The sequence below is a fragment of the Triturus cristatus genome, chromosome 9 (assembly GCF_964204655.1).
Source record: "Triturus cristatus chromosome 9, aTriCri1.1, whole genome shotgun sequence".
Taxonomy (NCBI): domain Eukaryota; kingdom Metazoa; phylum Chordata; class Amphibia; order Caudata; family Salamandridae; genus Triturus; species Triturus cristatus.
Window position 1 is genome coordinate 1154582107 of NC_140592.1, and position 12803 is coordinate 1154594909.

The 12803-nt window shown below is 37.8% G+C and overlaps 1 protein-coding gene across 2 annotated transcripts in view; it reads left to right on the forward strand.

Moving 5' to 3' along the window:
* The window catches only part of NDUFAF1 (NADH:ubiquinone oxidoreductase complex assembly factor 1), a 50049-nt gene extending 38361 nt beyond the window's left edge, over positions 1 to 11688 (forward strand). For both annotated transcript variants that reach the window (XM_085627116.1, XM_085627117.1), the window contains exons 4-5: positions 739 to 813; positions 11471 to 11688. In XM_085627116.1, the coding sequence (XP_085483242.1) occupies positions 739 to 813; positions 11471 to 11614 (219 nt within the window). In that variant the 3' untranslated portion in view covers positions 11615 to 11688. The remainder of the gene's footprint in view (positions 1 to 738; positions 814 to 11470) is intronic.
* Positions 11689 to 12803: the final 1115 nt, after the last annotated feature.

Consider the following 12803-nt stretch of genomic DNA (forward strand, 5'->3'; position numbering starts at 1 on the left):
CCTGCAAGAATAAAATAAAGACACAGCTAGGGTAGGGTGGTTGAGGAATGCATTATGTATAATTAGGCATGGCAGCCCTTGTGTATGAGATTTGGCATCACCAGACAGGTGCCTAAAAAAAAAAATGAACTCTGGCCGCTGCACTTTAAAAACGTTATTTAGCAATTTAAGCACAGTATGCTAACAAAAAAAGAAGGAAAATTGAACCGTTGTAATGGCAGCAATACTATGTGACTTGTGAGCCCAGATACATCACCTTTAGTGAGTACAACGTACCCCTTAAGTAACACTTGTAGCAGGAATACATAACCTGCTGCCTTTTTTGGATAAACCAAACCACCAACCCCATCTTTGTGCTTTAAGTACAAGCTAAGCGCAAAGGATTGCCATTTGTGGGAAGCAGCGCACACTGAAGTGGAGGAGCCTTTAGTTCCTATGGACCCGTTTCCTAAACATCATCTCTTGATGTGCAAATTATCCTTCAATGCTCCACCTTGGGTCACATCCAGTGAGTATAACGACTACCATTCAGAGTTTTACTGTGAATATCGTTTGCTGTTTATTCACTTATCCACATTCACGCACATACCAATCTGCACTGCTAGCTAATTGTGCTCTGTGATCTAAAATCTGATCCCTCAAGTCCACATAGTTTAAAGATAGTTGTCTAAACTGTCCTATGATGTTCACATTCCTCTTGCTAATGAAAAATAATTTGAATATGCTTTTCCTTTTTAGATTCCATTCTCCAAGTTCTTTTTGTCCAGCAAGGGAAGAATCCAGGATGGACAGCATCCAGTCTGGCTAGATAAGGTGTGTTATTAAGAAAGGACTATTAAACATTACTAAGCCTCAGAATGTGTCCCACTCAAAACTTTGCTGTTCATTAAGAATTCCATTTAGCATCCATGAAGAATGTTGTCATACAAATGTCTCCCTATGAGATCATGCTTCAGAAAAAGTCATATGAAATTTGGACATGATGCATAGCTTCCCTGAATAATCAATAGCATTGCGAAGCGCGTGTTGGCTTGTCTTTTATCATGTACAGGATTATGAATTTTAAATTGTGACTAATACCTAAAAAATTTGAGATGGTTAACAGTTCTATGCCAAAGCGGAGGTAGAGAATGGAGGTCATGAGAAGGCCTGCAATACTCCTACTGATGGTGCACATCTTCAACATCTGTGTCTTGCTGTGGTAATACTTCATTACGAGTTGACACAAAAGTTAGCTCCCCTTTCATCCTGGTGACCAACCTGAAGAAAGTCTCTGTATGTTTTCCACAGTTGTCATCCTGATCCCATTTTTGCTCAATGTTGACTTCCAGCCGAGCTACCGTATGTTCCTGCAGTATCAAATCAGGATGCGGCAGAGTAATTGTAATGGCCGACACCTACTTGGATCGATAGGAAGCACAGTTGACAGTGTAGATGGAGAAGGTATCAGGTCCTTCAGGGCAACTGATACCTACGTAGGCATCTATATGCTAACTGATAAGCATGAAGCAGGAGTACCAGAGACTGAGATTTGAAAAATTTGTAATTGTGCTGCCAACAGTAAATCTGCCAAAGTGGCAGCGGGTAAAATTAAGGAAGGCAGTCAAGTAAAAGACGAGGCAAATAAAGATATAGTTGATTGGAATTAGGTGAGTGACACTGGGCCCACAAGAGAGCAGCCTACATGCAGTACTGATATTGCTTGCAATGAGGCAGCAGGGAGTGCCATTACCCCAGCTGGCAGTAAGGCGACAGTTCTGGCAATGAGAAAGTCCAGCAGCAGTTAGAGGTGAAGAAACGGATGGTTTCATAGCCACTGCAGATAAGCCCACAGACTGGTCATCTTTGATTTTGACAGGAATTTCCAGGATAGGTGACATTGATCTGTTGGAAACAGATTTGGCTGTACAATCGAGTGGTGGCTCTAAGGCAGTGGTGCTGAAACAATTTTCAGTGTGGGGGTCTTGCCATCAATGTTATATCCACTGAAATCATAGGGAGTTTAAACATCCAACAGGCACCCAAAAAGTAAGTCTAGCAAACGAACAACAAATGTTCAGCATGAGTGGTACTTGGCGGTATGTAACTGGTGGTGCATTTTAGAGTACACTGTCGCAAACAATTACTAAAGCATGGTGCTGTAGAGCGTTTTTTTACAGACTGCACATTTTACATTAAATTGACCACTAAATCTGCAAAGACATTCAATTTTACTGCTAAAACTACACAGTGCACAAAGGATAATCTATGGAAATCTGGTTTCAGCAAATATTTATCATTTGCACATCAGCAGCGAAAGTATCTTGCTGCGTTTTGATCTCATTTAAATCTTTGTTTCAGCATACTTCGGAATTACAAATAAAAGTGCTTCATTTGTTCTAATTAACTGCTGATATTTTAAAATATTTGTACAGTTCATTTACTTGTATTTAAGTTATGTGCTATAAAAAAAAAAATGGACATCCTACGGCCTTTCCAGACACTTCTGTACCCCCGTCCCGTAAGATTGTCCCAAAATCCTCTCACTCTGCAGTTAGAAATATAAAAATATACATAACATCAATCTCCATGTTAAAAGAATAAGCAACAGTTCATTAGAAGATATTGCATGACATTTGACCTTTGTGACCAGATTTAAAAAAAACATTTAACACATCGTATTGCTCTACCCCAGCATGACTTATTTTGAGGTTCCTGCAGCACCTTCTTCACCACTACTTCAGCGGCTATGCTCTAAGGCAGCGTTTCACAAACTGTAGGACGCGACCCACTGGTGAGTCGTGAGCGGTTTTTGGTGGGTCACGAAAGCCAGAGCAATAAATAATGATGCCTTTAAATTATGTATTTAACTTGTCAACTTTGCCAGTGATTCAAAGACAGAGGTCAAATATCTGGGGCTGCTTTAATCTTTTGACGTGGGGATTGGTGTTTATTTTTTTCTTTGACTGCAAAGTTTGAGTTTTTAAAGTGAATTATGAGACCATGTATGACGTTGTTTTTTGTAAGACACAACAAAATGTAAAACCTGTAAATAAACTGTATGCATCCAGTAGTTAAGCACTTTTTTCTATTTCTAAAGGGTGCTGGAAACAGATCTTAATAAGATCAAAGCAAATCAAGACACTGACTTGGTGATGCACAAATGATAAATATTCACAAAAACTCGATTTCCACACATTATCGTTTGTGTGCTATATAGTTTTAGCACTAACACTGTCTTTGCCAATTTAGTTTACCTTTCAATGAAAAACGTGCTGTCTGTACATTAATATGTGCTGCCACACAATGCTTTAGTTACATAAACAAATAGCCCCCTCTCATGGCTATTCAGGCTAGGTGGGTTGCAAAAGTTTGTTGATCTAAAAAGTAGGTAATGGTTCTGAAATTTTAGGAACCACTGCTTTAAGGAAGTAGTATAGATTAAAGGCACAACAGGAGAGAACTGTTCAGCCCCACATGGTTGTTGTTTTCCGATAACAAGGAATTTGTTTAAAGATGTACATGAAATTAAGAAAATATCAATTTAACCAAAGCAATCAGCATGAAGCTATCAAGTAAACAACTGTAAATTGAAAAGGGGATACTATATCTCCTATAATATAACCAAAGGGAAAATAGAGAAGAAGTGAGGGGAAAAAAGTAGAGGGAGAATGAAAAGAGTAAAAAAAATAAAAAGTTATAAAATACTATTGCAGATGTACTGATTATGCGTATCTAATAAGGGTAAATATTCAACTGCAAAAATAAAACTTGGTCTAAGAGGTAAAATTATAAACTATAAAAATGTGCAGTCGATGAGTGTGAGACCAACACCTTCAACTGACCTGTAAGTCACATTGCGATATTTATTACATAAACCCATAATGAACCGGGGACCGCATAAGTTCCGTTTTTAGTTTCGCCTAAAGCAAGACCTACTGGCTTTGCCAATGCTTGTCTCAGTGGGGTCCCTATTATCCAACTTATTTATGCCTATTTTATGAATAAAACAAATACAGTTCCACCAGACAGTAAAAAAAGAAAATTCTATTATTTTTCCAGGTTAAAACAATTTGTTAAATAGCAATTGCGATAAGTAGGTCAACAATTTTCCCTCTAACTGGAAGGCATTTTTATTCTTTTATAATGCCCCGCAGAGCATGCCTACAAAGAAATGGAACTTTAGTATTGTCAATATAATTCCTTTTCTTCCAGACCTGTAACCAGAAGAGAATTACGTCTTTAAACTTGGAGTAAGTGAAAGAATGTACCAATATCATTTTTCTATAGCCCCAACGTAACATATCCGAAAAAAGATTCTTCTGGAAATTTTCAGTCTCCACAATAAGAAAGGCATAATGAATACTCTCTTCTGGAAAAATGCTACTTTTGTGTTCTACTAGCAGATAATGATCATGAAGCATAATGAGGTTTTGTTTTCTTCAAATAGAAATCCAAATATCACTTGACAAGACAATGTTCAAATCACTGCCAGTCACTTTCACATTTGCACTTGCCTCCTTAAGTGAAGGTATTTATGAGATTGCTGTCTCATTTTGGCCATAAACAGATTTGGTAATAGCATAAAAAGCAATATGAACAAGGGATATCATTTGCAATGGCTTATTTTTAACTAAGTGAAAAGTGCTTGGGTACCATTTGTAAGCAAGGCAGCTTTCAGGTTAGAGTAAAGTATCGAAGACAGATTTAAACATATGAAGTAAATCTGTACTAAACATTGTAGGTCTGAAATATAACCTTACAACCTAAATCATCAAATGCTTTTTCAGCACATAGGGTAATTGCAGGTAAAGGAGATTTACAATTGGGCAGTCCACCTTTGATTTTAAAACCAGTCTGTTCACATATGAGTTTAGGAATAATTGCTTTGACCATAATGCCAAAAGTGGAATGCTTATAATCACTGTTCATAAGAGATACAGGCCTACATATTTTATATTGTGTAGTAAATTTATCAGACTTGGGGAAAAGGCATATAATCACTTCTGAAAAAGACTCAGAAGAGCTTTTTAGCTCCTGGACCACGGCGCGAGTTCCGCCGCGGTGCTGAAGAAATAATGAGTGGGCGGGGTTCGGACGGCCCCCGGCCATCCTCCGCACATGCCCACTGTGACGTCGGACAGCCGGGGGCTGTCCGACTCATGGAACGGGTTAAAGAAATAAATAACATTTGTAAATAATTTCAATAAATAAGGCAATAGAAGGCGTGTAAAGAAATAATTAAATCAATTAGAAATTCATCTGGACCTCAAGCTTTGTTTCTTTAAAAAGACCTGAAGCTTTAAGTATCTCATCCAAAGTGATCTCCTTATTTTGGTAAGAGAGATCACTATCGGAATAATGCAGAGTGAAGCTGAAGCAAAATGCTGCATCATCATGAAGTATGGACTATTTTGCAAATACAGATTGTTTTATAAACAACAAAGAATGGATTCAACAGTGAACAGTTCTGGAGCTACCATCTTTATCAGTTATGGAAGAAATAAATGAGTTCTCCTTATTTTATTTTTGTATGTATGCATGTGGTATTTCTATAGTGCAAACTTAGCCAAAAGGCAGTGGAGTGCTGTACATGGTCAAAGGCAAGCATAAAGTCAGCGACTGATAGGGGCGTTAGCTAGTTATTACATTTTTACGGCATTATGATGTTGTGTTCTTTAAATAAATATGTCTTCAGCTCTTTCCTAAATTTGAGAAGAGTTGGGGCAGTCCTTATGGCTAAGAAGATCTTGTTCCACATTCAGGGCGCATAGATGGAAAAGGCCTGCTGCCATTATTTATTTATTTTAATATTTAATTTTTTCACTTCTTAGTCTACAGTCTGATGGTGTCCTGGCTGCAGTTGTACAGAGAACCACTAGAGAAGATGCATTTTACTGCAGGATTAGCTGGGGTGCTTGCCGTAATGGCTTTGTAAATGACGCAGCTGGGTTGGAATATGTGCTCAGTGGCAAGGGGGCAGTGTGTGGTTGGTGCCCAGAGTGAGGTTGGTGCCCAGAATGAATCCAAGTGAGAAGATATTTAGTGAAAATTGGAGTTTAAGGTTCATGTCATTGAGCCAGATTTATTTTCATTGTTCTTGGCAATTAACACAAATTCTGTCTCAGTTGTTTGGTTGAGGTAGACACTGAACATCCGGATTTGGATTATATGCAGACTTTGTATGAGGTGTTGGATGTCTGAAGCGACTTTCTGGTAGATTGTGTATCATTAGCGAATGTTGATGCTATTTTTATCTGTGGATCAAGCTCCGGCAGCTTCAAGCAGAGGTTGAAGATGGTGGGGTACAGTGTGGAAACCGGGGAGGGGAGGGGGTCAAAAGGTGATATGAATATTTTGGTACCTGGAAATGCACACATTTGAACACATTTGTGTTGATTGAAAAAGCAGAAGGAATCAAGTAATTGGGCAACAATAGACCTTATTCTGACTGTATGAAATTTGGCTTTCATTTTGAAAATAGTACAAGAAGCCCTATCAGCTGTTATAATGAAATCAAATTTAGCTTTAATTAAACTTGCTGAAAATCTTGCGATTTGGATGTAAACTATTTTTCTTCAAAAATATTTACTGTTCTGAAGGATTTTCTTGGATTTGTTTTCAGAGGCCTTCTGTTTCTTTGAAGAAAAATGAATTGCAAAGACCTTAAATGACGCTTTTAAAGCATCAAAATCATTATGAATGGATGTGTCTGCTTTGAACTCGGTCACAATGCTTGGGGCCGTTTGGCAAATATACATTTAATCTTCATCAGTTACCTCTTACTTTATTTACAGGGAAGAATGAATGAATTAAACCAAAAATGAGTATGATCCAGTATCAATATAGGTCTTATTTGTGTGTGTATGAGATTATTAGCGAGGGCCTTATTTAAAAAAAAAAAAAGTACAATCAACCCTAGACTGTGTGGAATAATCAGAAGAAAAAAGGAAAATTCACCCTTAACAGTAATATGCATTATCCATGAAACAACCAATTCCTTTGCATGATCATTCTCATCACAGTTTTCTGCATATTAAGGATCTACTTGCATTAGGGAGTCCTATCTACAAATATAAATAATAAAATATATGTTTAGAGTCTCCTCAAATTATAATAGCATTTAAGAATTATATTAATTTAGCATTAAACCAAAAAGCCAAATTATTATTTAGGAAATAAATATTCAGAACCTTCTATGAAATGTCAATAAGTAGTAAATAAAAGAAATAGCATCTACCCAAAGGGATTTGCTATATAAAATATAACACCAGTTGATTTTTTGTTTGTTTGTTTTATGCCAGTAAAATAACTTTTCTCCACCCAATACCCCTTTAGTTTGTCAACCTCTATATCTGTTTAGTGGAACAATCTGAGTGTGAAAATGACTAAATCTGCTAGGACAGCATTTTTAATAGGGTTGCTAAGATTCTTAACATCTTAACATTCCATGGAGCAATTTGAGCCATGCAACAAACAAACAAAAGATGTAAAATAGGTTGAAGGCAAACTTCTCTTCGAACGCAGTGGCACCAAACAAAAAGCGAACAGAAGGAAGGAACTCTTCCAAATAAAACAAGATGATGGTAAATGATGAACACCACAAAAAATCGTTTTAATGAGACCACCTACTTTCAGGCAGTGTAAAGAGACTATCAGTATCAACATGGAGACATATAATCCTATAAGAAGGGAGAACAGTGACCAGATTAAAACACAAAGAAAACTGCTGAATGTAAAAAGGAATCCTACAAACCTAATATAACCTCCAAAAAATAAAGCAATCATTTCAAGATGTCAGCTCCAATTGGTCCTTGTAAAAGATAGTGTTGCCTTGATTAGTGTCTTTAAATAAACAAAGATGTAGAATCCTGTATCTCACATCCAGTTCTTCTAAGGCTGTTGGTAAATCTGAAAAATGTTGTCTCCTTGCTACTGTTGATTTGGCTACATCTTGTATAATGGAGACTTTGCTTCTATTCCAAAAAACTGTTTTCTTCTTTTCGACCACCGAAATGACCTTTGAAATAATGGTGAATTCCAATTAAAGTATTTTAATGCTTCTCAGTTTGGATATAGTTCCAGCATTTACTACTTTTCTGCCAAGTCTGTGGGCATTTTGAATATTGAAGTGAAGAAGCTCCAAATCGCTTAAAAGGTTTGAGAACTAAGATTTAAGAAAGGTAATCATGTTGTCACCATCTACATTTTCAGTGAGGTCATAAATTTGTAAACTATTCTGTTGATTCTATTTTCAAGATCTTCTACATGCTTTTTAAGGGTTCTTACCTATATTTCTAACTCCAATACCTTATGAACAACATCCTCTGCATCAATAGAAAATCAGTTTTTAAGCAGTGGCCACTTATCCTCCGTTTCATCAAACCTTTTATAAGTCTCCATAAAAAGGCTTTAAAGTTCTAATAATTTCAATAATAATGTCTTAGTCTGGGTAGGACAAGGCTTAATAGGCAAAGGAGGAGTCTTTCTCACTCTCTTTGCAGACAACAAAGCAGGGTATCACTTTTTGAGAAACTAATATTGGAAGAGTGGAGCTCAGGTTTTGAAATGCCAGGCACAGGAACATCGAATTGAATAGAGGCTGAATGTGACAGATCCATACCTCCTGAATATTGAAGAGGCAATCCACTGACAAATGTTTGTAACTGACTGCAGGACAAACCAGGCAGATGAGAAGAGGTCAATCTCATTGTTCTGGCCATGTACATTGTAGTACTTTCGGTACTTGTATAGCCAGGATCTAAGTCTATAGAAGGCCTGATGCTCCTAAAAGGGCCATACAAATGAAATTGACACCCATTAAAGCAGAAGCAGCATAAAATGTTTTATAAAGATGCCACAAGCAGAATTTCCAGGATCGATCAAGCAGGTAACTAATTCCATCGAAAAAAGAGAAAGCACACATGTGCGGCTAACGAGATGGCACAGACTACAAAACAAAATGGCTGCCACCATGAAGAATAAAAATGTGGTGGTGTGAAATGTAGGAAATGAGGTCAAGAACTGCCTCTCAGACACACAATGAAAAAGTTCTCAGAGTGGCTGCAAAGTTCTGAGGAAAACATGACAAGAAAAGGACGCAGCACACTTCAAAATAAAATGCCTGAACCCCAACTCTGTCACTACACCATCTTGTACAACGCCAAGCCGCACCCCCTAAATAAGAAATGATATGCTTCCTTTCTTTTTAAAGTGGCCTAGTCTGAGGAAAAAAAATCTCTATATATATATATATATAATCTACAACCTAGTTTCCATAGGAAATCTCAAAATTCTATTTTGAATAACTTTGACACCGGTTGACGAATCCTCGCGAAATGTTCAAAACAAATGGGGCGCTCCGTTCAGCTCCTACCCTGAAAGTCTCGGGGTGATTCGTCAAGCGGGGGCCGAGAAAAAGGGGGGGTCCCAAAACGCGTTTTCCCCATGCATTTTTCCATAGGACCTTTAGTCGCAGCTACAGCCCGAACGGCTGAACAGAATTACGTGAAATTTGGCAGAGAGGTAGCCATAAGGTCAAGGAAGTGCCTTTTGCAGGTCTGGTGTAAATCTGTTCAGTATTTCCTGAGAAAATAGCATTTAAAAGCATATCAATATCTATATGCGCGCACCCTGCCGTGCGCGAGCGCAATTCTGATTGGTTGTTAGATGTCAGGAAGTGTCGGCCGCCATTTTGTCTCTCGCAGTGTGAGGGGGTGAAAAAAAAAGGTGGAGAACGTTAAAAGGGGGCAGAGTGGACAGTTCCTAACCCCCCTAGCCTTGGTCAGGGGGTCAAAGAAGGACCCCCAAGGGAGAAAAAAAAATTATTGTTTTTTTAAATCGCTCACCGAGCGCCCACAGCGCGTGCACGGTGCGCGCACGGTGAAAAACCTGAAAGAAAAAAAATGTATAAATACATAACTTAGCATTTAAAAAACCGTACAAATTCACTGAAAAAACCATAGGTTTCACACACGTTATAGTTAGGAATTAGCATTTAAAAAACCTTGCAAATTCACTTAAAAAACCATAGGTTTCACACATGTTATAGTTAGCTGGACATTTCCCTCGTAAAAAACCAATGAAATTCCCCCGTTATAGTTAGTGCAGGCAACTATAACTCACGCTACCGCAATCCTCTGCTGATGACGTCAGATATTACATCACTGATTACATATGTGTCTTTCTGAAAAATAAATATTTGTAATATATGTATAGCTAAAGATTAATGGAAGAAGACCTGGGTAAATAGGTGTCTAAATACAGTGATGTAATATCTGACGTGATCAGCAGAGGATTGCGGTCGCGTGAGTTATAGTTGCCTGCACTAACTATAACAGGGGAATTTCATTGGTTTTTTACGAGGGAAATGTCCAGCTAACTATAACATGTGTGAAACCTATGGTTTTTTTAAGTGAATATATATATATGTATTCATCCTTTATTAAAGTTAAATTTTCCACATGGAGGTTCTGTGTCTAACATATCGTCTAGTAATCTTTTTTAGGAGGTGACTGGTAGCTAATGAGAATTTTGAAACCTAGCCTAAGAGTATCTTAAAATCATTCACTTATGCCAAGCAAACGTCAATTTCCATGTATATTACATTTTGAAATCACAATTTCAACATAATCGCCTAGAACCAGCAGATTCAGGACATTTCAGTATTTCCTCAATATGTAGTTTTTGTACTAAAAAGTACATAAAAATAACTGCACCAAAGTGAAAACTACTTAGATGATACATAAAATGCAGTTTTTCCTGTAATTAGCAAAGGACCCACTTTGGTGTACAATTCTAATTTTCTAGTTTCTTCTTGTTTGTAGACTATCATTGCATGTTTTCACATTGCAGGTGTAAAATATTAGCAAACTTATCATATGAGCTGAGCAACTTGGATAGATTATGAGGGCCAAACTCCCCACGACAGGGATGCATGGGCACCCTGGTGCATTTTTTCAGACACTACCTCTTCAGTGATCTCCAAACCATGCAGAAAATATTCAGATTCTTGCTCTTGTTGAACTGTTAAACAGCCTCTCATTAGTGAAATACTGGCAAGAGATATAGTCCCTTCTCACTGCAGATAATTTGGAACACTAATTTGTTTCGGTTTCTGTAGTTGTACAAAATGGCATGTGGTGCTTGACCAGTACAATAAATGAGCAGTGAGTTGAGCAGAATACCCTAACCTACATATATAATTATTATATATATAAATCACCAGCTTCGCCTCCAGTTTCCCTGGAATAGACTAACGCAGACCCAGGGTATGGTGCAAAATAAGTTTATTGACTGCACTGCTGCCATAACGCATTTCGGTCTCCCAAAGGCCTTGATCACATGACTAAATATATATATACACAATTGACTAAACCTTGCTCGAATCGCAATGTGCTTCATTGTATTCTATGTATGACTTTGATAAATACAAGGATTTTTTTTAAGTTTAAAGATATCGTAACTTTATGGTGTTTCTTTTATATCTCAGGTGAACACAGTTGGATTCACGCTTGGGGATCAGCTGAATGGTCCATTTCAGCTCGAAATCGACTACATTGGTTTGTGCAATGACCGGGCACACACAGAAGAATTTGCCTACGAGGTCTACAAGAGAAATCCTAGTTCAAAATGATTGTTAAAGTACAGTTGTTATTTGACCCGTCCTGTGCACGCAAGGGACTTTTGACATTAAATGAAGATACTTTCCATCATTTGTGTTTGCTCTGATAATACATGACATGGAATAATTTACTTCATGATTGACTTTTCAAAACTTTTGGAAGCATGGAATCTCATAAATTAAGACCAGTTTGTTACATCCTCATCCGTCTTCCTTGCACATTCCTTACACAAGTTACCTTCTGACTTCACAGGCATTGTTTCCCTAGCCCAACCTAAAAATGTATGAAAAACATGGTGTCCATTACCCATAGGTCTGTAAAAGAGGCATTCACAGTGACCACTTCATGTTGTTTTCTTTCGTACTGATCAAATGTTTGTCGTCCTAACCTAAGGTAGGATCATTTTATTTTATTTTTCCTTAGTAGTTTTAAACTGTTTTGATAACGGTTCTGTATTCTGTTTACAGAGGCCTGCTTTAATGACCTGGTTTGAAATAGGTTACAGTCATTAGCGTCCTGCTACTGATAGCTCTTGGTTTCATGGCTTGCGTAGTGGTCCTGTCAAGAGTAATGCAGCATAGTCATTTATGAGGTATTTTATTATACCCTTTGATTTTAGGCATTCTTGGTTTTGATAAATATAACAGTATTATTAATAGTTCTGCCTGCCTAATGCCTTGAGATTTCATTGTCTTGGACGAAGCTTCTACTGGTTAGTCTCTAAAAATGGAGAAGTCAGCCAGTTTGAGAAAGAGCTTAGCTGATGCCAACTCTCCCGAGGAAGGTGCTGTTCCTTCAAACCTTGTCCCTACTATGGATGTTTTACAGAATATGCTTAAGGCTGCTGTGTAAGTAGCCTTTAGGGCAAGAGAGGCACCTGTTTCTCCAACGGTACTTAGGATTGAACCAAGTGACGACCCTATGGACCCTGATTAGGAGGATGTCCAGTTCATTTTGTGCAAGACATTTACCTGGCAGAAGTAATGCAGCATTTAAGGGAGAATTTGGGTTTTCTCCATCCCTCTCAGCATCTAATGATGAGGATTTCTTCTTTCAATACCAGCACTTGGAACCATAATCCATGGGTGGAAAGACTTTGATAAGCTATCCTTTCCAAGGTTATGTACTGTTACCACCTAGAGATCTTTGCTAAAAAGCTCCTGGCTACTGTTTAAGTGCACAAGTTATCATCCCGAGGCA